Source organism: Solanum verrucosum, unplaced genomic scaffold, assembly GCF_900185275.1.
Source record: "Solanum verrucosum unplaced genomic scaffold, falcon-dt-bn FXZP01000253.1, whole genome shotgun sequence".
Classification (NCBI taxonomy): domain Eukaryota; kingdom Viridiplantae; phylum Streptophyta; class Magnoliopsida; order Solanales; family Solanaceae; genus Solanum; species Solanum verrucosum.
Window position 1 is genome coordinate 752,696 of NW_026019984.1, and position 23,917 is coordinate 776,612.

General features: G+C 30.8%; 2 protein-coding genes across 6 annotated transcripts; both read left to right on the forward strand.

Annotated features, from left to right (window-relative positions):
* The first annotated feature begins 2,803 nt into the window (after positions 1-2,803).
* Positions 2,804-13,769, forward strand: LOC125818366 (OVARIAN TUMOR DOMAIN-containing deubiquitinating enzyme 12-like). Of its 5 annotated transcripts, XM_049497888.1 has the most exons (13): positions 3,324-3,343; positions 4,231-4,283; positions 6,225-6,552; positions 6,637-6,809; positions 7,065-7,138; positions 8,022-8,076; positions 10,679-10,753; positions 10,843-10,916; positions 10,997-11,045; positions 11,582-11,666; positions 12,462-12,518; positions 13,243-13,329; positions 13,414-13,769. In XM_049497888.1, exons 2-12 carry the CDS (start codon positions 4,248-4,250, stop codon positions 13,320-13,322), a joined length of 1,086 nt encoding a protein of 361 aa, XP_049353845.1. In that variant the 5' UTR covers positions 3,324-3,343; positions 4,231-4,247; the 3' UTR covers positions 13,323-13,329; positions 13,414-13,769. The 5 variants fall into 5 exon arrangements, with proteins under 5 accessions (XP_049353847.1, XP_049353848.1, XP_049353845.1 ...); XM_049497890.1 differs by lacking the exons at positions 3,324-3,343; positions 4,231-4,283 and adding an exon at positions 2,804-3,060; XM_049497891.1 differs by lacking the exon at positions 4,231-4,283 and having other exon boundaries at positions 3,320-3,343.
* Positions 13,770-22,140: 8,371 nt separating this feature from the next.
* Positions 22,141-23,917, forward strand: LOC125818364 (allene oxide synthase 2, chloroplastic). Its single transcript, XM_049497885.1, has one exon. The coding sequence runs from the start codon at positions 22,208-22,210 to the stop codon at positions 23,738-23,740; it is 1,533 nt and encodes a 510-aa protein (XP_049353842.1). The 5' UTR covers positions 22,141-22,207; the 3' UTR covers positions 23,741-23,917.

Here is a 23,917-nt window from a genome sequence, read left to right on the forward strand (position 1 = left end):
ATATAAAAAAAAGTTAATGGTACGAAACATATATAAATTATTATTTTCTCATGAGTTTAATATCTTAATTATTTATTGTTACTTTTACCTACTTAAACTATTATTTTTCATGAGTTTTATACTTAATTGTTCACTCCACTTATATTAAAACACACATCGATATCGAGTTTTAAGCAAAGATTATACAATAATACAATACTAAAATCAAGAACTAATTTTATTTTGGTATTTTCAATAAACAAAACTAATTTTTATTCTGTTACGTATAATATTGCATAAATTATACATATATTAGTAGCAAGAACAATAACATATATTACATTAAATAGACCAAACCCTTGATTGGTACATTAATAATACAAAATAAATCATTTAAATTTATGAACAATCTAAAGTCATATTAATAATACACCCCCTCCCCCCCCCCCCCCCCTCTTTCTCTTTTTGCTTTTCTTAAATAAAAGGAAAATTTAGAAATATAAATACATAAGTTCTTAAGTAAAAACGAAAATCTCTCACAAAACTTCAATAAATTTCAAAGTGAAATATACATATTCAAATATAAATTTATATTTATATATATTTTTTCAACTTAACTTAAAATCCTATATATTTTTTTAATATCATTAAAAACCTACTTAATTAAAAATAGATGTGCAGTACTATATTGGGCTTTCTTGAGGGAAAGAATGAAAAAAAAATTATGGAAATTTAACTGCAGCCATTTCTAGCTCCCGACAATATCATGATAAAACACGGTATCCGTACCTGTAAATAGAAAGTGAATACAAAAAGACATTAAAAATATTATTTATTTATTAAAAAAAAAGACAGCTCGTTGTATAAATTTTTATCATGTTAAATTAAATTAATATTTTTATGATGACCCGAATATATTGATTATAAAAAAATAAATAAATAAGCATTTTATTATTATTATTTCATAAGATATATTTTTTAGCTTTGTTTTAATTTGTTTGTCTTTTTTGCGTGTCAGAATTTAAGAAAATAGATATAGCCCTATATAATATAAATGATTAATTACAGAAATCCCACATTTTAGTTTACTTATTACCATTATCCCTTATAAGTTTTACAAATCTCCAAAATCCCTCATTTTCACACATCAGATTAGTGTATCATGTATAAAATGTAATGTATCTTACTTAACGATTAATGTATCTCGCGCATCAGATTAATATTGGAATTCATGTTAGAATTTTAAAATCAAAAAATCATTTCAAAATTAGTATCTCACTCTTAATATAAAATAAACTTATTTTTAAATTGATTAATCAATTATTTCTTATTTCTCGTACCAAACAAGTTGTAATACGTTCCCACTTCATAAATATTATATAATTATAAAATAAAATATGTCATTCACAGTGATTATTTTTTAAGTATAAAATATGCTAATTTTATACAGTAAATAATGTCTCATTCTTTTTAATGACTCATCATTATCCTTGCATGATGATAATGTGAAAAAACTACGTCCTAGCATTCGTTTATCATAAATTTTAAAATTATATTTGGAAGTATATTTTATTTTTTTAGTGAAGGAAAGTTAACTTTTTTTTAAAGATAGTTGTTTATGATTTAATTCAAAATTAATGATCAAATATTTAAAAATAAATTTTTAGAATTTCATTCAAAATCTATGACCAAATAAACAGTTGAAGGTAAGTTTTCAAAGTCTAATTCAAAACCTATGATGAGGATAAATTTTCAAAGTCTGATCCAAAATCTATTACCAGACAGATGTTTGAAGATAAGTTTTCAAAGTCTGATTCAAAATCTATGACTAAATAGATATATGAAGGTAAATTTTTAAAGTTTGATCCAAAATCTACGACTAAATAGATATTTGAAGATAAGTTTACAAAATTTGATTCAAAATCTATGACCAAATAAACATTTAAAGTAATTTTTTAAAGTCTAATCCAAAGTCTATGATGAAACAGATATTTGAAGTGAAGTTTTCAAAGTTTGACCCAAAATTTATGGCAAATAGATATTTGAATATAATTTTTCAAAGTCGGATTCTAACTCTACGATCAAATTGACATTTAAAGTAAAGTTTTCAAAGTCTAATTCAATATCTACGACTAAAAATATATTTGAAGATAAATTTTCAAAGTTTAATCCAAAATCTATGACCAAACAGATATTTGAAGATAAGTTTCAATGTATGATCCAAAATCTATAATCAAATAGACATTTAAAGTAAATTTTCAAAGTCTAATTCAAACTATATGATCAAATAGATATATTTAAAGATAAGTTTTCAATGTCTGATCCAAAATTTATGCCCAAACAAATAGCTAAAGATAAGGTTAGAAAATTTAATAAAAAATCTATGACCAAATAGAAATTTAAAGATGAGTTTTCAAATTCTGATCCAAAATATATGATCAAATAGACATTCAAAGTAAAATTTTCAAAGGCTAATCTAGAATTTATGGTCAAACAAATATTTAAAGATAAGTTTTCCAAGTTTGATCCAAACTCTATGATCAAACAAACATTTAAACTAATTTTTGCAAATGTAAATCAAAATCTATAACCTAATAGATATCTGAAGATAAGTTTTTCAAGTTTGATTCAAAATTTATGATCAAATAAATATCTGAATTAAATTTTCAAACCCCAATTCAAAATCTACAATCAAACAAATATTTTAAATATATGGTCAAACATTAGTTTAGAATATACTATAATTCTTTCATTTTTATTTGATAATTTTGTAATAAAAAAAGGAAAAGGAATAAACGGCGAGGATGGAAGCCGAAAAACTCCAAAAGAAGGGACTGATATAGTGGAAGAGAAGTCAGAAAGAGGTGCATTTGCAGAATTTTGATTCCATTTTTACTGTCCATTTCCTCTCTCTCTCCTCTCTCACCTCGTGACATCCGTCCCTCTCCACTTCTCCCCAATCATCAACTATTCCTCCCCATCCATATATTACTACTATTGCTATTTGTGGCTTCTCGAGTACGGTTGTTGTTTTACCTCAGTTGAACTTGCTGCTGTAATTTGGATCGACCGGAATAAAATGTAAGTTTAATGAACATTTTTGTGATTTTTCTGTGTGTAGATGAAATTGTGTGTTTTTTGTGCTTTATTATGAGTGTTCATGTGTGAAGTAACGATGAGTATGAGTGATTTTATTCATTCGTTGTAGAAGTGTTTAATCGTCAGGTGATGAATTTGTTTGAAATGGATCGAGTTGATCAGAATTTGATGTGATTGATTTAGAAATGTGTGTGTACTGTTTTTTTTAACAGTATTCGTACTCAGTTGAATAAGCTGTTGAAATTTGGATCGGCCGGAATAAAATGTAAGTTTAATGAGCATTTTTGTGTGTTTTGTGTGTAGATGAAATTGTGTGTTTTTTTGTGCTTTAATACGAGTGTTCATGGGTGATTTTGTTCATTTGTTGTAGAAGTGTGTAAACATCAGGTGATGAATCAGTTTGAAATGAATCGAGTTGATCAGAATTTGTTGTGATTGATTTAGATATGTGTATGTACTGTTTTTACACAGCATTCTTCCTCATTTGAATGAGCTGTTGTAATTTGGATAGGCTGGAATTAATTGTAAGTTTAATGAGCATTTTTGTGATTTTTTACGAATAGATGAAATTGAGTGTTTTTATGTGGTTTATTCTAAGTGTTCATGTGTGAAGTAAGGGTGAGTATGAGTGATTTTGTTCATTTGTTGTTGAAGTGTGTATCATCAGGTGATGAATCTGTTTGAAATGGATCGAGTTGATTAAAATTTGTTGTGATGAAATTCAGTGTATTTTGTGCTTCATTCTGAGTGTTCATGTGTGAACTGTTAATGATGAGTATGAGTGATTTTGTTCAGTTGTTGTAGTTTTGAAATGGATCGAGTTGATTGAAATTTGTTGTTATTGATTTAGATATGTATATGTACTGTTTTTTTTACACAGCATTCTTCCTCAGTTGAATGAGCTGTTGCAATTTGGATCTGCCGGAATAAAATGTAAGTTTAATGAGCATTTTTGTGATTTTTGTGTGTGTAGATGAAGTTGTGTTATTTGTGCTTTATTACGAGTGTTCATTTGTGAAGTAACGATGAGTATGAGTGATTTTGTTCATTTGTTGTATAAGTGTTTAATCATCACGTGATGAATCTGTTTGAAATGGATCGAGTTGATCAGAATTTGTTGTGATTGATTTAGATATGTGTATTTTTACACAGCATTCTTCCTCAGTTGAATGAGCTGTTGTAATTTGGATTGGCCGGAATTAAATGTAAGTTTAATGAGCATTTTTGTGATTTTTTACTAATAGATGAAATTGAATGTTTTTGTGCGTTATTCTAAGTCTTCATGTGTGAAGTAACGATGAGTATGAGTGATTTTGTTTATCTGTTGTTGCAATTTGGATCTGCCGTAATCAGTTATAAGTTCATGCATTTTTTGTGATTTTATGAATTGATGAAATTGAGAGTTCGTTTGTGTTTCATTCCGAGTGCTCAAGTACGAGTGATTTTGGATCGACCAGAATCAAACTGTAAGTTTATTGGGCATTTTTGTGATTTTTTATGAATAGATGAAATTGAGTGTTTTTTGTGCTGCATTCCGAGTGTTCATGTGTGAAGTAACATGAGTACGAGTGATTTTGTTCATTTGTTGTAGAATCTATTTGAAATGGATCGAGTTGATCAAAATTTGTTGTGATTGATTTAGATTGGGGCTTTTTTTTGCTCTATGTATGTGTCTACTGTTTTGTGTTTTTTCTTTTCACGGCATTCTTCCTCAGTCGAAGGAGCTGTTGCAATTTGGATCGGCCGAAATCAACTGTAAGTTTAACAAGCATTTTTTGTGATTTTCTGTGAAGAGAGGAAATTATGTGTTTTTTGTGCTTCAGTCTGAGTGTTCATGGGAAGTAACAATGAGTATGAGTGATTTTGTTCATTTATTGTAGAAGTATGTAATTAGGCTGTTTGAAATGGATCGAGTTGATCAAAATTTGTTGTGATTGATTCATATTGCGGCTTTAATTTGCTCTTTGTATGTGTATGCACTGTTTTGGGTTGCTTTATGTGCATTCTATATGAATGTGTAATTGCCAAATCTGAAAGAAAAAGGGAGAGGTTATTTGTAGATGAAATATGGATAGAGTTGATCATAGGTTGTTGTGATTGATTGAGATTGTGTTATGTACTTTAGTCTTTAATTTTCTTATCCTCAGTTCTTTCTTCTGCTTAATCTGAAACAATCCATTGGCACTTCGTCACCAAAATCTGTGTATTTGGCATTTGATCAGTTGATATTTGACAAACTATCCTGAAGTAAACAGTAATTACGAGCTGGTTTCAAAGGGAAAGGAAAAGAAATGATGGTGCAGTAGACTTAAACTGGAGATTGCTCTGTCTATCTGTGTGTGTTATAAATGACTAAAATGGAATTACTAAATACTAACGTCCTCAGCATTGATTAGCTAGTTTAGAGGTTTGGGTAGTTTATTTGAATTGCATGACCGCCTCATCTAAAAGTTAAACTATTAAAGAGGGACACTTGTGGTTTATTGAATTTAGATCTGCATAAGTTTGTCAGGTTAAAATTATACGCATGGAAGAATTTTGCCAAAGGTGCGGTTAAACACCTTGCATTGCGTTAATTTCATATGCCATTTTCTCTTTTCTTCAAAAGTGTTGTCTATAGGTGCTGGTATTCTGAGATGATTTTCAAAGAGAGTCTGCCTTTGTGATTTGTATGACTATTACCAAAGAATGTTGTTAAGGGACCCACATGAATACCACAGAAAAAGTAGGTACACCTAATTCATGGGTCACAGCCCCTTCAGAAAGCTTGAATGTGAATTCTCATTTTGTACCTAACTAACTATGAAACGGATCCTTAATCCTTATTGCTATTGTAATCTACAGACTACAGGCACTTGTATGCAATTGTGTGAGTTACTCTTAATTTTAGATGATTCCATTTTAGATCATTTGAAAAAGAAAACACAAGTGTATTTATTACTTATCACAAAAACAAAGAAAAACATTGATAAATTAGTTCTTTGCACTGTTCTAGTACTAAAGTTGGTTTGGAGGGAAATGGTTGTTCTGCGTCCCGGAGCACAGATAATTGGCTTTTTCTTTTTATCATTCTTAACTGCTACACAGCAATAATCATCAGTATTCATTGTTGCATGCTTTTATCTGATATAAATAAAACTGCTCAGATGATTACGCACGAGCAAGATCCAGATGTTGTCCGGTGGGGTCTTCAGTTGTTTGATAGTGATCCATATTCTAACTGCGCATATAGTGGTGCCATGCCCCAAAACAGTTTAGATTACTATCAGGACCATTACTTCAAAGGTAATCATTTTAGTACAGAATCTGGCAATGAGGAAAATCACAATTTCAATGCACAGCGTCTCCAGGAAGAACTGTCTCAGCTTTCAGTCGCTGAACCACCTTCAATCCTCCATCAAATGGCAGAGCATACACAAACACATTTTTATCCACAAGACTGGTTTAGTCAACCTATGGGAAACTACAATATTGGTATTGGAAGTGTTTGCTTTTTCCAACCTTATAATTATAGTTCTTGGATTAATTTATTCTGACTATTCATATTATAATTTTCAGGAGAAGAGAACTGTGATGAAGAAGAAACTAATGATGGAGCTTCCACTTCATGCTCTAGCCCAGGAGAAGAGTCATATACGGGGGAGGACTGGTCATATTCACTTGAATTGACGGATGAATACAATCTTGATGGTGAAGTAGGGAAACGATTGAACCAGATGATTCCAATTCCTGTAAGCATTCTATGTCCATATGTATAATGAGTTAGCAACTAAGATTTTCAATTGTTCTCCTTTTCATAATCAATACAATCATCTGAAAATATCGGGATTCATGTGCCAGAAGTAGTTGGAGACATGTCTCATTGTTGTTAAACTTCATTCTCTGTAGACACTTGAGAGATATACTTGTTTTTGTCGCTTAACTTAGTTGTGCCTCTTGAAACCTTTGCCTTTATGCTCATGCAACTTCTATACTTGCCTTTGCAGCATATCCCTAGAATCAATGGAGAAATACCGTCAATTGATGAGGCAACCTTAGATCATCAAAGACTTCTTGACCGGTATTATACAATTTCTTTGATGGAAGATGTGAATGTTTAGTTCAAAGATCTACAAACCCTATGCTGGTTGTATAAATCTAGCAATTGTTTTTCTTAATATAAATTTACCTCACCACTTTTGAAAAGATGCTGATCAACAAATTATATTTCTGTAAAACATAAATATCATAAGGATTCATTATTATTTTACTGTTTTTTGCATGTTTTTCTATTGTTTGAAAAATTAAGTTTATGTTATTTGATGGTAGGGATAATTCTTGCAGCTGTTAAGTTTAAACAAATTAAATAATGTTAAGTACCTATCAAAAAGGAGAAAATAATAGGAAAAGAACAAACCCGAAAGGAATACTCCCCTCTGTTCTGCTTTATATGGCTCTATTATCATTTGAGAAGTATACAACTTTTTCTTTGACCATAACTTTTTCATAATTCTTTGTGTAAATTTTATTTTTAAAAAGATTAAGAACTCGATTTTATAATTGAGACTGAAAAGTAGATTGTTTGACCCATGTATTCCTTCATTCTTTTTTAAACAAAGGGGTTCATTTTAACTCCCTTTGAGTTAATTTATACGGCACTTTTTCTGTTTTTGGATGTTCCAAAATATTTGCACCATATTATTTCTATACAACATTCATGAATCTAAATTTATTAAGCTCTTCGTACTTTAATTTTGATGTTTACTCTCTTTGAAACCTCAACTTTGATATTCTCTTCCATAATCCAATTATTTATTATATACATCAAATGAATTTCTTAATTCTTAAACTTCATGTGTAGTTAAATAATATCACATATAAAGAATTTGTGAGTGTGTTCCCTACTTGTTTCTCTTCTTTGTCATTCTTTTGTTTAAGGTGCAGAAGTTTGTTTATTTCTACAGATTACAGGTTTATGAACTAGTTGAATTTAAAGTTCAAGGTGATGGGAATTGTCAGGTCAGCTCTCCTACATTCATCATTCAATTCTTTTCAATTAAAACTCACAATCTTCCCTAGCACAATTATTTACTAGATAGTTGAGGATATCTGTAGTTTTGTTCAGTTCTCAAAAGAGGAGGGCACGTTTAGTATTTCAAATTCTTTAGACATAAGAAAGTAATAACTTGAGTCAAAGAAGTTCGAAAAGGCTGTCTTTTCATTTTTATAAATTTCTTGAGTTCTACAATGTAGATAAAGAATGGAAAATGGAACAACAAATATTCAATATTTTAAGAAACAAAACACTAATTTCAGATTGTCCAAACAGGGGAACTTACTGCCCCGTATGTGAAATAAAAATAGCTTCTGTATCGGAGTTACTAACTTCTAATCCCAATTTTAACAAGCTATGTAACGATAATATCATGTAAGCACTTATGATAAGATACACTACGGAGGAAATGAGGAATAGACGCTGAAAGACTATTGTATCTGACATTTGGTTAAGAAGCTCCACCCAAGAAAGCCATCTCACATGGTTTTGGGATGCTATGCGGTTGCACTATAAAATCTTAACTTTAGAAGTTGGAACCAGCCTAGAAAATAAAGTGTTATATCTATATCTGCCCTGAAAAAAACAAAAGTTTGGAATAATAGGAACATGATTTGGTTTCACCACTTTTCCCGTAAGCTCTAGTTTTCGGTGCTACAATTCACACAAGTCTGTATTTTTTACCTTTGATATCCATATGTCACTGTCTTCTTACACTAGACAAATGCTAAAAAGGTCTTTTCTTAAACATTAGTCAAAGTTGATGCAAGAAGTGATGAACTCCTTATCAGAAAAGGAGAAGTGATGCAGTTCGGGGATGTTAAAGCTGAGGTTATCTTAGGTCAATTATGAGGTTGCAAATTATGTATTTAAGAAGTAGAGAAATAGTGAATACTCAAATTGGTAATCAGTTAGTAAATTTGAGAACTTCGCATAACAAGAAGAAAAGAGGAGAGGAAAATGAGATTAACCTCTCCTATGTGGTTTGCGAGATATTGCATAGGAGTGGGGGTTTTACCCTGTGCGCACCCAAAGGGTAGCGGCTGCGGGTTTTCCTTGTCATCAAAAAAATAAAATGAGAATAACCTCTCTTAGGGATTTAACTAAAAATAATGTTCACCTTGTTTAAGCTTATATTTAATATTTGATCCTCCTGAATACTCCCTATATTTTTCTGTTGATATAAGTCAATAGTCTAAAATAATTGCATCATGAATCTGAAGTTCTTTCAACAATCAATCAAAGTTCATCATTCGAACAACTACATCTCCATCCCAAGAACATCGGCTCCTGCTATGTCCAATCATCTGTAATCATTTAACTTATTCGGGCTCAAAGCGTTCCAATACTACTTTGCTAATATATGCTAGAGATTCTCTGAATCTTACACTTCTACATTGTCATATCAGTCTTTAACCAAATCATTAGCAAATATCAGACCTAAAAGTGTAACAACATAACTAAACTTGTATCCCAACTAAATAGTATCACCTACAGGAATCTTTTGCTTACATTGTTTCAATTCTTAGCTATTTATATTGATTCCAGGCGGGTGGCAACCTTCACTTAATGTATCCTTTATGCATGCTACGTGCACTACTTGTCAGATGTGGTTATTTTTACTTGTCTAACACTATAGGAATGAATATCTTTCTTAATATCTCTGATTCTCTGTGTCCGAGGATGATTATGGATGTGTTCGCCGTAGAGACCCAATATTTACATTCATATAATATTGTTGGTCTCACCACAATTCTACAATACTTTACTTTGATTAAGTATTTCTGTATGATATAATACTCGAGTTGCAGCCATCCATTTCAAACATCCTATTTTTATTTTATGTATCATATCTGCATCTCATGTCATTTCCTGGAAAATTCAGTTTTAGAAGTAAGTTGGACATACTCAGGTTGCAACCCTCCATTTCAAGCATCCTACTTTTTTCTACATGTCATGTCTGCATCTATCATGAGTCTTTTCCCCCCTTATCTTGTATCTATTGTGTCATTTCTTGGAAAATTCAGTTTAGCTATTAGTTCAGCATTTAGAAGCTAAATTCTGTCTAACTTCACCTTCACCCTCTTATACGAGCTAAACTATACATATATTCTGTTTTAGTTCTATTTATCCTAAACATTTAGTCTCTAAAGTGCCTCTCCAAAAAGCCAACTTCCGATGGGTCCCTCCATTGTTTCATGGACAGTATCATCTGCAAATAACTGGCACGATTCTATTTATATTATTGGTTGACTCACACATAATAAGGGTAAACAATACAGCGGGAAGGCAAACCTGGTGTAATTCAACATTTTTAGAAAATTCCTTTGCCTTCCATTTTCTTGTATTTTGACTGCTCCTTCATGCATGTCCTTTATGAATTCCTTCCTTCTCAAGTACCCACACCCTCTTAAAGACTTTTTTCATGTTGTATCATGTATGAATCTCAAATTAATAGTAATACTGAAATTCAGTTGGGATTGAAGGGGTATCATCTTAGTCAGTCCTGTTGTTCCCACCTAACTGTTCCATTTTCACTTCTGATTGGTAGAACATGTATTGTTCTAGTTTCGTGCTTTGTCAGATCAATTTTACCGCACCCCTGAGCATCACAAATTTGTCAGACAGCAAGTTGTGAATCAGGTCCGTAAAGCTTCACATCATAACATAAACAAATCTTGCCTTGTCATTCTTGTTCTGCGATAATGATATCATTTTTTTTGGATTATCAGCTCAAGTCATGCCCAGAGATATACGACGGATATGTTCCCATGGCCTATCATGATTATCTGAACAAGATGTCAAAGTATCTCTTCAACTTTGTTTCTGAATTAATATCATTGCATGGATTACTTTAAATCGCTACTTTTATGTAAATGAAATCAGGGACGGCGAGTGGGGTGATCATGTAACTCTACAAGCAGCTTCTGATTCGGTAAAGTTTTTGGCCTGTGCTTTCACCTAATTGTTCCTTTCTTTCCTCTTGTTCTCTGGTGAGCGACAATTTGGAGGGGGGTAGGAGAGGTACTCTAAGCGTCTCTCTCTTTTAAAATTCTGGCATATCATATCCAAGGCTAAGCACAAGGGGGTGAAGCTTTTCAAAAGACTTGCACCTAATAATTAAAATTGCCAAGACCCAAAAACTGCATATTGTCGTAACACCATTGGCACATTCTTCATTCTTGTTTAATCAACAAATACCAGTTGAAAGTTCAGAATAATTTCTTTTCTTAGTGCATTTATGGTGCATTTTGTGAACATCATGTTGGGGTGTTACAAAGAGGTGTTTGGATTCTATTAGTTGTTTATCAGTGATGCTCAAACGTAATATTATAACACCATTTTCTTCAGTGAAATCAAATTATTGGGGCTTGTTTGTTTTTTCTGATGAAAAAGTGAGTATTTGATTGTAGTTTGCTGGAAGAGTCGAGAAATTTATAATTATCTGACTTTCTCAACTATTCAATGCAGTATGGTGTCAAAATATTGGTCATAACATCTTTCAGAGATACCTGCTACATTGAGATACTTCCCACCATTCAAAAGTCTGAACGAGGTAAAAGATGTATTCTCGTTCATAAATCTGTTTTTGTTCTTATTCTTGTTGCTAGATCTAGCTGCAGCTTTGAACATATTATCATCTAAGTAATCCCTATGAAGTCGCATTAGTACTCAAATATTTGTATTGGTTTGACCACCACACCTAATCGATTACTCCGTCTAGAAAAACTAGTGATTTATTCATCAGTTATCTGCTTTTGCAATGCATATATATTCTATTGGCTAATCACATATTGAACCCGAACTTTACTGATTTCTCAAGTGCGAAAATTGGAGAAAACATTGAATAGTTATGTTAACCTTAACTGTGATGTTAGCCTTGCCTTGAATTTAGAGTTGTGTCTTAGCTGTATCAACATTCTAAATATATGAGTTATGGTACTACTGGCCTCCATGGTCTATGGTTAAGTCAAGATTCCTAGACTTGTATCTACAATAACAAAACAAAATAGTATGTTTTTGTTTAGGCTTGGTTTTTTCTTGTGGAATTTTAGTTTCAAGCTTAAGATTTAAGAACAAATGAACAGTTTTACCGGAACTTGATGAAGAACAGAAATATTTTGGTCTCTTTCGGGTGGTGGGTGGATTCATTTATTCCTGTTGTGCAATTCAAAAGGGAGATCATCCTTTTCTCTTGGAATATATCAAACAATTCTGACTGATCCTTATCATCATTACTTGATCGAATAATCATGAAAGGGAGTTCATCTGAGATTAGTCTTAATTGTTGTTTCTCTTCAATTTTAACAAAGTTGGGATGACTCTTGTATATGAACTCCCATTGTTGCAGTTATATTTTTGAGCTTTTGGGCCGAGGTTCACTACAACTCAATATATCCTGTACGAGGTGAGATCAAAATGTTTCAATTTTGAATTAGTTATTGTCTATAGTTCCACCTCATTTTTCTGCTTTTATCTTTCCGTCACGTAATGTTATACTGATTCCAATTTTCCAGTTGATAATTTATTTGCCAATTTTTACTACTATAAAAGTTTTTGCGTTGAAATTGTTGCCAAAATAGTCAAGTAGAGGACTGACAGTCCAAGTTTAAAATGGTCATTTTAGTATACGAATCTTTGGATTACCCTTGTGGGGGTAGAAAAGAATAAAAGCTTTCCACTAATATGAAGGAAAGTAAACAAGTCAAAGGGGTGCTATTGATTGACATGAAACAAAGATGATCTCATTAGCTCATCGACAACAAAGTTAGTTGGTACTTGTTGTTCGGAGGTGACATGTATCTCATGAAATTAGTTGAGGTGTATTGTGTGCATAAGCTGGCCCGGACACCACGGTTACCAAAAGAAAAAAAGATTCAAGTTGAAATCTTATATAGTACATTAGTTTTTTCTGTGTGCTAAGTTCAAATAGGCATTTTCTTACGCTTTTCTTCTCTCCAACTGATCCACAAAGAATCTGGAAATCATTGGTCCAAAATTATTTCGTTCTTTTCCTCAACAGTGTATATGATTCAAACTGGGTCTTACCCGCATTTTCTTCTTCCTTGACGAGCTAGTATTCTCTTGGGGTCTTCGTGTAACAGTTGAATCTATTTGTTTCTGCCTTCCAGATATCACAGCTGTTGAGATGAAAAAGAAGTACTTAGCCATTTCAAATGAACAATTGGAATCTCAAGATGGTTACCAATGATAGACTGGTATTAAACAGTTCACATATTCTGCACATTTTCAGTCTTTAAAATTATTCTAACCACTTCTAATTTATTGATTCCGTTATTTAGCAGCTAATACATGATATTTGCCACAACGTTTCTGCAAATTACCGATAACCAGCTCAGGTGCAAGCCATTTTTTTTCTTGACATTCTTTCCCAAGAGCAATATTTGGTTTGGGTTTTGAACTTGCACTATTCATCTTTGCTAAATCCAGCAGCAAGTCTAACATTATTTTCCATATTCTTCTTTAAGTATGTCTACCTTGAATGCATCTATAAAATAAATACTCAGGTGCATATTATCTTCTCTTAACCTTTAAGAGTCAGATGTATAGGTGAGTATCTGATTTCTGAAAATATCATTTTTATCTCATTGGTAAGAGTAATAATATCAACTATAAATGTTGTTTACATATTATAAAATAAATGGTTGGTAGGTTTAAAATGGTGGAATTTTCTTTTTACAAAATATAAGCTGGTGGGTCAACTTTATATTTGAAAAATATAAAATCTATTATATGAAATTTTCAAATCAATTTTTTTTTTTTGAGAATTTGAGATTTCATCTCATGAGAAGAAATCACATGTCCATAGGTTGATTTTATCTCATGATTTCAAATCACAAGATGAAATCGTATGTCCAAAGACATACTTAAAATGTTAATTTGATTCATGTACTATCATAGTGGGTAAAAGATAAAAATAATTCAACAATAAAATCCTCAATGTAATTTTACAAGTGGGATCTGGGGATCGTGGTGTGTATGCAGTCTTACTCTAAAGATGTTTTTCTTCCGTTTAAGTAAAAAAATATTTTTAAAATCAAGTATTAAAAAACAAATATAGTAGTGAAGAATTCATGTTGAATACAAACAGAGAAAAGAACAATAGCAACAACAAATAATATGATATTTGAAGACTATGATCAAAGAACAAGATAGTAGAAAAGTGATAAAAACAATACTTGTAAGGAAATTAAACAATGCTCGACTATCTACTAATCTTCGATCCAAATTCTCGACCTCTAAATCTTTCTATTTAGGATCATGTCTTTAGTGAGCTGTAGATGTGTCATGTCTTGTCTAATCACCGTTCCATACGTTTTCTGCTTACTTTTACCTCTTGTTATTCCAACTATAGTCAACCTCTCACACCTTTCATTAGGGTGTGTGTACATCTCCTCTTCACATGCTTGGCCCGTCTCAGACTTACCTCCCTCGCCTTGTCCACCATGAAGGTTATCCCCACTTTGTTCTTGATATCGTCATTTTTATTTCTCTCGTCGAATGCCCACGCATCCATTTCAACATTTTTATTTTCACAATTTGTATTTTTTAAACGTTCGAGTTCTTGATCAATTAATACTTCGCCTCCCTACAACATAGTTGGTTTGACCGTCACTTTATAAAACTTAAATTTAAGAATTGGTGACATTTTCTTACCGCACAAAATACCAGATATAAGCGTAATACTAGTACTTAATAGTTCAATGAAGTTAAATATTTGGAGTCTCTTTTTTGTTTTTTTGTTTTTTTTGGGTTTGAAAATATTTTAGAGTCACAATAGAAGTCCACATCAAGGAAGTATTCCATTTTTTTTTTTCAAAGGCAGTGTAAAATTTCATTTAGATTTCATCTCCTACTATTTTTGTCGTTGAAGAAGGTTCAACTTCAGTGGCGGTCCTAGGAACGAGCCCCACGTTGCTCCCAATCGCCCTCCGGATAAAGAGGCGACATCCGCCTTATTATCTTCAATGCAGTCCATAAAACTCGAGCTACAAGAAAACAATACAGAATTAAGTTTTTATCGGTTTTCCATAGATCCGATATTTGTATTGGAATTTAATTAATTTAAATTCATACTACATAAGTACATATGACTTATTTGAGGGAAACGCTTTCACCAAGAAATATTTCATATGGATAGTTCGAATTGAATCTCAAATTAATTTTAAAAATAATAATTTCATCCGTTGTATTACATCCTTCTGTATACATAAATGAGTAGTGGTACCCCCAACCCCCCTAAAGGAAGATATGGTTTTTGATGGCAATCTTTGCTCTCTTGTTTTCTATCCGGTATTCGATACATGCATAAAAAATACTTAATTGGCATGGAAAAATTCGATGTGAAAATATGCATAAATAGAAAGAAATTAATATTCTGAATAATCAAAAATATAAAATATATAATAATTAATATATTTTTCTAAAAAAATGTGGGAAAAAATAAATAGTACAAGTAAAATAGACTGAACGGGTACTAATGGGGATCATAATAGCCACATACTACTTTTTAGGACCTATCAAGAATTGTGCAGACTTTAAACATGTGCCGATGTGCGCACCACTGGTGGATCCAATGATGTGTAAATATCTGTTGTATAGTGTTCAGGTCAATTTATACGTGGCGATAGTGGCCTATTGAAAATTAGATGAAATGTGTCTATTAGTATGAAGAGGTAGATTCAAAATTTTAGTTTGATATTCAAAATTTGACTTTAAGTTTTTTTATCATAAATTTATTTCAGTTTTAAAATTTTAAATTTAATTTTTCTTTGTGCAATTCTACTATAATAATAATAATAATTAAAAAAATTAAAATCTCCAAACTTAATTTTAAAAAATAAAGAAGGAAAAATATAAGATAGACATGAAATCGAAATCCTAATTCCATAAAAATGCACTCAATAATAATTGCACTATAAAACATTTTTTTTGTTTAGGTACATATATTTAAGTAAATTTGAGCTTCTTTACCTTTTAATATATGAATAAAATCCGTGTATATGTTTATTTTTTTTCAAATTTCATTTTTTAAATTATAGAGTATATTATCATTGTATTATTATATATGTGAAAAAATATGTATTCACGCAAACCATGTCCTTCTTTCTTCTACGTATATACGCCTCTGATTATTTTATTTATTGTCTTTCACGAGTATAAGCATGACTAGAAGTGGATGGCCCGTGCCAACATATCTAGTGTGACACATATATGAAGATTGTATATTAAGTACATAGCAAGTGTGACACATAAATATATATTAAAATTATATATTAGTTGTTGGAGCCAAATTTTATAAGATAGGTATGCACATTTTATTTACATAAGCAAAGGGAAAATGGTGACATAACAGTAGGAACGGAAGGAATATTTTAGAATTAATAAGCATTGATGTTTTTCAACCTTATAGTTAATTCTCTCGGGAGTAAGGGTCAAACCCCTTATTGAAGAAATCAGAATTTATTACTTTTTTTATGACATTATTTTTCATTTAAAAAAAAAACATTATTATGTTTTAAAATAGTTTTAACTTTAAAGGTTCTAACTTACCAAAATCTTGTACATGAGAACCTATAATAATTATGGACCCAACTATGTTGATATAGAGTTTTTTTATTCCAAAGTAAAATTCCCTAATATTTCAAAGTAATAAAAAAGTATATCAATATTTAGTTAAATTACTCCACAAAAAATCAAATAAAAGAAGTATATTTGGTTAAATTATACCAATTATTTAAAAGAAAGAAGTATTTTTTTTGCTCTTTCTTTCCATACGTCATTTTAATAATAAAAAGCAATTCAATATTTTTCAATAAGAAAAACTTCTTATTGTTCTTGCAAAAGTATTGAAAGTTCAGTAAAAAAATATTTTAAAAAACATGTTATGATTTCTTATTCTTTTTTGTTGATAAATTATGTGTAGAATATAAATTCTAATAATTAAATATTGGTGAATTGTATTTACATCTCACAAAGGTAAAATCTTATTTGAATACTTACGTCGAATTAATAAATATATACTTTTTAAATTAATTTTAGTTTTCATAATAAATTATTTATTAGGAGTTTATTTTTAAAAAATTAATTTTATTAATTATACTTTAAAAATATAAATATGACTATTAATTATCTTATATAGTTATTTAATTATATATGTAATATTAAAAAATAAATTGTTTTGATTATAAAAGCTAAATAATTTTTTTTATAAATTATTTAACTATATTAAATTTAAACAATTTAATATGTAAAGAATAAAAATGGAAATATATAGAAACTCAATAAAGTTATCATTGTATACGTGTTAATTGTAAAATTAAATGGACCTCACTATACTCAATGACAGTAGGCACAATTTGTAATTTACTAAAAAAGTGTAGGCTTTTTCTAAAGATATTAAGAAGGCACAGATAATAAGGCTGATAATACAATTTTCTATGCAAACTGAACTTGCAATACTCCCTTTGAATGAGCATAATACTTACTCCACCTGTTCTTATTTATATATCACTATTTTGGATTTTAATGTGCATTAAGAAACAAAGTAAGTTTACTATTTTATTTTTATTTTATTTTTTTGGAACTCAAGTTTTCAATAAATGAATATGAATTAATTAATGTAACTAATGAATATGAATCATTTACTTAGCTTTTCTCGATTGGTCAAATTTATATTTTCAAGGCTAATAACTGACAAGGATAAAAAGAAAACAATATAATAATTTATGCATTAATTTTATGAAATAACAAATATTACAGATCAACTATTTATAAAAAAAGATGACAAACAAAAAGGAACGGATAGAGTTTTACTTTGGGAAGTTGGAATGACAAAACTATTCTCACTCGCCAACTAAATGACCAATAAGCAGCCATGCAAAAAGTTACTTTCTTCTATCTAAGAGAAAAAAAGTAATTAAGTACTGGCCAATAGAAATTACTGTATTTAATAATCTAATCCACATTGGCAGTAGCTGAGCAGATATTCACCTCGATTCAGGTAGAGTTAATATTTAATTTATAATTATAGTTTTTTTAAATAAGGAAAGATAAAATATACCATGATAATAATATATTCAATATAATTTCACGTAATGAAACTTAGAAATGATAAAATATATAAATCTTTACCTATACATTAGAGGAAGAGAGATTAAATTTATAATAGATCGTCAACTCAAAAAAAAAAAAAAAAAAAACTAAAATAGTATAAAAATACAAAAAATAACAGATAACAACTAACAACAAATAGTAATAGCACAATAATTGCAAGAAAATAAAATAGTAATCGAGATACTTAACACAACAGCTAGTAACATAAATTTATAGATAAACAATTATCAGAGTAAAATAGCATAACTATTAATGAATGCCCTTCTATCCTAGTACATGTCCCCCACCCCTACCTCCACCCTAACTTCTATCTAAAGTCATATACTCAGTTAGCTGATATTGTATCGTATTTTATCTAATCATTTTCATAATGTTTTCTCGGTTTATTACCTCTAAGTTAGAGGTAATAGACTCTCACACCGGATAACTTTGGTACTAATTAAGGGATCGTTTGGTGTGAGAGATAAAAATAAATAGTGATGGGATAAAATGTTTGTATCTTGTTTGGTTATCATGTTTGGAATAATTTATCACATCATTTATATCATAGTAATAGGATAAGTTATCCCATATACATGTTGGGATAAGTTATCCCGAAATAGCTAACCCTAAGATAACTAATTTTGAAATAACTTATTTCCAACCAAACGACCTTAATTCTTTTTAAATTATTCATAGTTAGACTATCACAGTGATAATTTTATTTTGGCTTTTCACATTCTGTCCTCCACCAAAGACATTTTCATCTTATTTTGAATATTTTCATTTTTTATTTTATCTTTCTGCTCATACATCTATGTAGGTCCACAGTTAATTGACTTTTAATTACTGGGCAATCTAATTTCCACTATTAACACATGTCGATCGAGACATGTATGTGCTTCTCGAAAATATCTTCTAAGTTTGAGAATAATTTAGTCATTTTAGGTTTATTATGGCTCTTGCATATTAAGACTTTCAAAATATCATATGTGTCATATATATTATTTAAAAAATACATTTAAAATATTATAATAATAATTGACAACAAAATTATAAAATTAAAACTATAAAATAATATATGTTGAATCCGGACTTTTGTCTCTAGTCTAGTATAGTAATAGTGCTTATAAGAGTCGTGCAAGTGATAAAAAAAAATGACCAAAAAATAAAACGAATAATTTCATCAAGTTTTGGAAGAAAAAATATATTATTCCAAATATTAGTAGCAACTCGAGGAACATTTCAAAGATGAATGAGAAAAAAAGATTATCTTATAAACTTATAAAATAATAAATAATAATTAGAAAAAAAAAAGAGGTTTATCTTTTATGTTTTCTTTACTATATTCAAGATTCTTAAAGATTGGATTGTTGGCATTGCACATTGTTGTTATTATTTTGGATTGTATTCATGTTAATCTGATAGATTTAGCAACTTATCTGACACATATGTTGTTATTATTTTGGATTGTATTCATATTAATTTATAGATAATGAGTTTTATATTCAAAGTTTTAGTTTATGAATTTAAAATTTGTCATGAAATTATTATTCGAATTAGTTAATTATTTTATGTGAAAAGACTCAAATATGTCATTGAACTTTGAGAAAAGTTTATGTGTGTCACTTGTTAAAAGTTTGGCTCATCTATGTCATATTCGTTTGAGAAAAGGCTCATCCGTGTCATTATTTGTTCAGTGAAAACACTTCTGATTTTGCAAAATTATTATTTATATGCGGTCAGTTATGATTCGGCCACGTTATTAATTAAATCATTTTTTAAAAAGGGAAAAATGCTCAAATATGCCAATGAACTTTGAGAAAAAAAGACTCATTTATGTCATCTGCTAAGAGTTTTGCTCATTTATGTCATTTTAGTTAGGAAATAATGACATGGATAAGTCTTTTCTCAAATAGAAATGATAATAGATAAGCCAAAATTTTAACAGATTGCATAAATGGGCCTTTTCTCAAAGTTTTATTCTTAACTATAAGATCTGTGTAAACTCATTGAATTCGTTTGAATTAGTAAGGTTAGAGGCAGATACAAAATATTTTCATCGGATTCGTTTCAATCCCAATACATAGCATAGAGAGCTGCTCCAACATCTGCACTACAACAAAAAAAAAATGCTCTACTGAATGATATATGATGCTAAATCAAAATCGAGATATAGAGAGGGTTGTCCTTTTGTTTTGTTGTCTCGAAGAGACAAAACAAAAACACTCTTATGAATGGTGTTGATTCCCATGTTCTTTCTAGTCTTGATTGGTTCCGAAAGTCTCCCTCTCCATGTAGGTCGAGCCTCCTTTTTAGCCGTCTTCTCCCCGTCCTGTACTCGTGTTTTGAAAGTGGTCATCCTAAATTTTCTTTCTGTATGCTGGGGAAAGTACCTCACCCCACCTTTCTACATTTATTATTATATAGAATCTCCTTGAGTATATAAAACAGAGTGAAAAGTCCGGGTGGAAGCACAAACAAAAGAAGAGAAAAAGTCTTAAAAAAAAAAGGGGGAAGAAGTCTAATGCTAGTTCTTGCTAACACTAAATTGATGAGCCAAAATTTAAGAAAATTGCTACAAATTTTGAACAAATACTTTTAAAACATAGTAATAAATTCAATATAAAAAACTATAAAATTTATTTATATTCTAAATATACGTTTGTTCATGTCTAATACTCCCTCTGTCCCTAATTACTTGTCCACTTTTGAATTGACACACCTATTAAGAAAACAATAATTGACATAGTGAGTTTATTATTTTACCCCTATTAATTATGAAGTAGATGAATTAAAAATTTAAGATTTTCAAAAAGTTATACCTTTTTCAAAGTAATTAATTGAGGGTATAATAGGTAAATTTTTTTGTCCTTTCCTGATTTGTCAAAATAGACAAGTAATTAGGGACAACTAAAAAAGAAAATATGGACAAGTAATTAGGGACAGAGGGAGTAGTAAGTATAGTTCCGCCCTAATCTAGGTTGGTGCATAAGAAAATTGAAATTTGCGTACACAAATTGAACAGCTCACATTACACGCTGGAACCTTAAATTCAAGAAAGAAGTTCAATATGTTGAATATTAGAGTTTGATACATTGTCAAAAGACTACGTAGGAATAGTATTCATTTTGTCCCAAATTTGTTACCTCGTTTTTATTTCGTCAATTTAACTGTATTTTTCAAAATTGAAATTAAATTAGATTAATTTAATCTTTTTTAATTAAGAGTTAGATATTTTAAAACTATAAAAAAAAAGTATTAGTTATACTAACTTTTGATCAAAATTAATTTAGAACAACTCTCCATCTATAATTAATTTGAGGGAGAGAGAGAATACTTTCTATCTTTATATTTAGCCATCCCAATCCACCATTTATCAACAACAATAATAATATATCTAATGAAATTTCATCAAGTGTGATCTGAAGAGGGTAGACGGTAGAGCATATGTAAATTTTATTTCCATAAATAAGATTTTGAGGAGTGTGGGTATATGAGTGTTAAGAGGTCAGACTGGATTTATCCAGTTCAGGAAATATTCAACCCTAGGACCCGAGGTCCAATTCCAACCAAGCTAGTTTGGTTTGTTATGATTTTAGAACCTTTTTAAAAAATATATATAAAATAAAAATATTATCTTCGAATGATTCTCAACCGTATAATAAAATACCACTAGTGACTTATAATTTACAAACACCATCCATGTTTGAATATTCAACCACCACATTAGATCTGAAGTATTAAACTTTCAACTATACTACAAAATCTCTTGAAAAATCTCTCCAATCTAGTGATGACTATAATATAAAATTATACACGTGAAATTTATTTATATATACACACTTTAATAATATCACCTTCAACAATATATATATACATCAATCTTTCTTTAGTCCCTACCACTACATTAAAGGAAGGCATTTCATCAAACACCTTTGTATCACTAACATTACCCACCTTTTTTTTTTGTTCAAAACAATGGCTTTAACTTCATTTTTTTCTCTTCCTCTTCCTTCTCTTCACAAACAATTTCCATCAAAATACTCCACATTTCGTCCTATTATTGTTTCTTTATCCGAAAAACCAACAATCGTGGTAACCCAACCTACAAAATTATCTACCAGGACAATACCCGGCGACTATGGGTTGCCGGGTTTTGGTCCATGGAAAGATAGGCTTGATTACTTTTACAATCAAGGCAAAAACGATTTTTTCGAATCAAGAGTAGTGAAATACAAATCAACTATATTCAGAACGAACATGCCACCGGGACCATTCATTTCTTCTAATCCGAAGGTTATTGTTTTGCTCGACGGCAAGAGTTTCCCAGTCCTTTTCGATGTTTCGAAAGTCGAAAAAAAGGACCTCTTCACCGGAACTTACATGCCGTCGACTGAACTCACCGGTGGTTACCGTGTTCTTTCTTATCTTGACCCATCTGAACCAAACCATGAAAAATTGAAAAAATTGATGTTCTTCCTTCTTTCTTCTCGTCGTGATCACGTTATACCCAAATTCCATGAAACTTATACAGAGTTGTTTGAAACCCTAGATAAGGAAATGGCGGAAAAAGGTAAAGCTGGTTTAAACTCCGGCAATGATCAAGCTGCGTTTAATTTCTTAGCTAGATCGTTGTTCGGAGTTAACCCAGTTGAAACTAAACTCGGAGGTGATGGTCCGACATTGATCGGAAAATGGGTTTTGCTTCAGCTTCATCCTGTGCTTACTCTCGCTCTTCCGAAGTTTCTAGACGACTTAATCCTCCATACTTTCCGGTTACCTCCGTTTCTGGTGAAGAAAGATTACCAGAGACTTTACGATTTCTTTTACACCAACTCCGCCAATTTATTCGTCGAAGCTGAAAAACTCGGCATTTCTAAAGAAGAAGCTTGTCATAATCTTCTCTTCGCTACTTGCTTCAATTCCTTCGGCGGGATGAAGATTTTCTTCCCGACTATGATGAAATCGATAGCGAAAGCAGGGGTGGAGGTCCATACCCGTTTAGCAAACGAGATCCGATCGGAAGTAAAATCCGCCGGCGGGAAGATCACGATGTCGGCGATGGAGAAAATGCCGTTAATGAAATCAGTAGTATATGAAGCTTTACGAGTTGATCCTCCGGTAGCTTCACAATACGGAAGAGCCAAACAGGACCTTAAGATCGAATCACACGACGCCGTTTTCGAGGTGAAAAAAGGTGAAATGCTGTTCGGGTACCAACCATTTGCAACGAAGGATCCGAAAATTTTTGACCGGCCGGAAGAGTTCGTCGCCGATCGGTTCGTCGGAGAAGAAGGAGAAAAGTTATTGAAATATGTATTATGGTCTAATGGACCGGAAACGGAAAGTCCGACAGTGGGGAATAAACAGTGTGCTGGAAAAGATTTTGTAGTGATGGTTTCGAGGTTATTCGTAACGGAGTTTTTTCTCCGTTACGATACATTCAACGTCGACGTTGGTACGTCGGCGTTGGGGGCTTCAATTACTATAACTTCTTTGAAAAAAGCTTAATTTTTGAATCGAGGTCAAGAGTCGAGAGTCGGATCTAGACTATCTGCCAGTGTATGTGTTGCTTGTTCTTATAATTTCAGTAATTGTTTCACAAAAGGGGTGAATTTTTGTTTGTTGTTTAGATTTGGGTTGTGTACATGTTTTTTTCCATCTAAATTACTTTTTTCTATCCCAAAA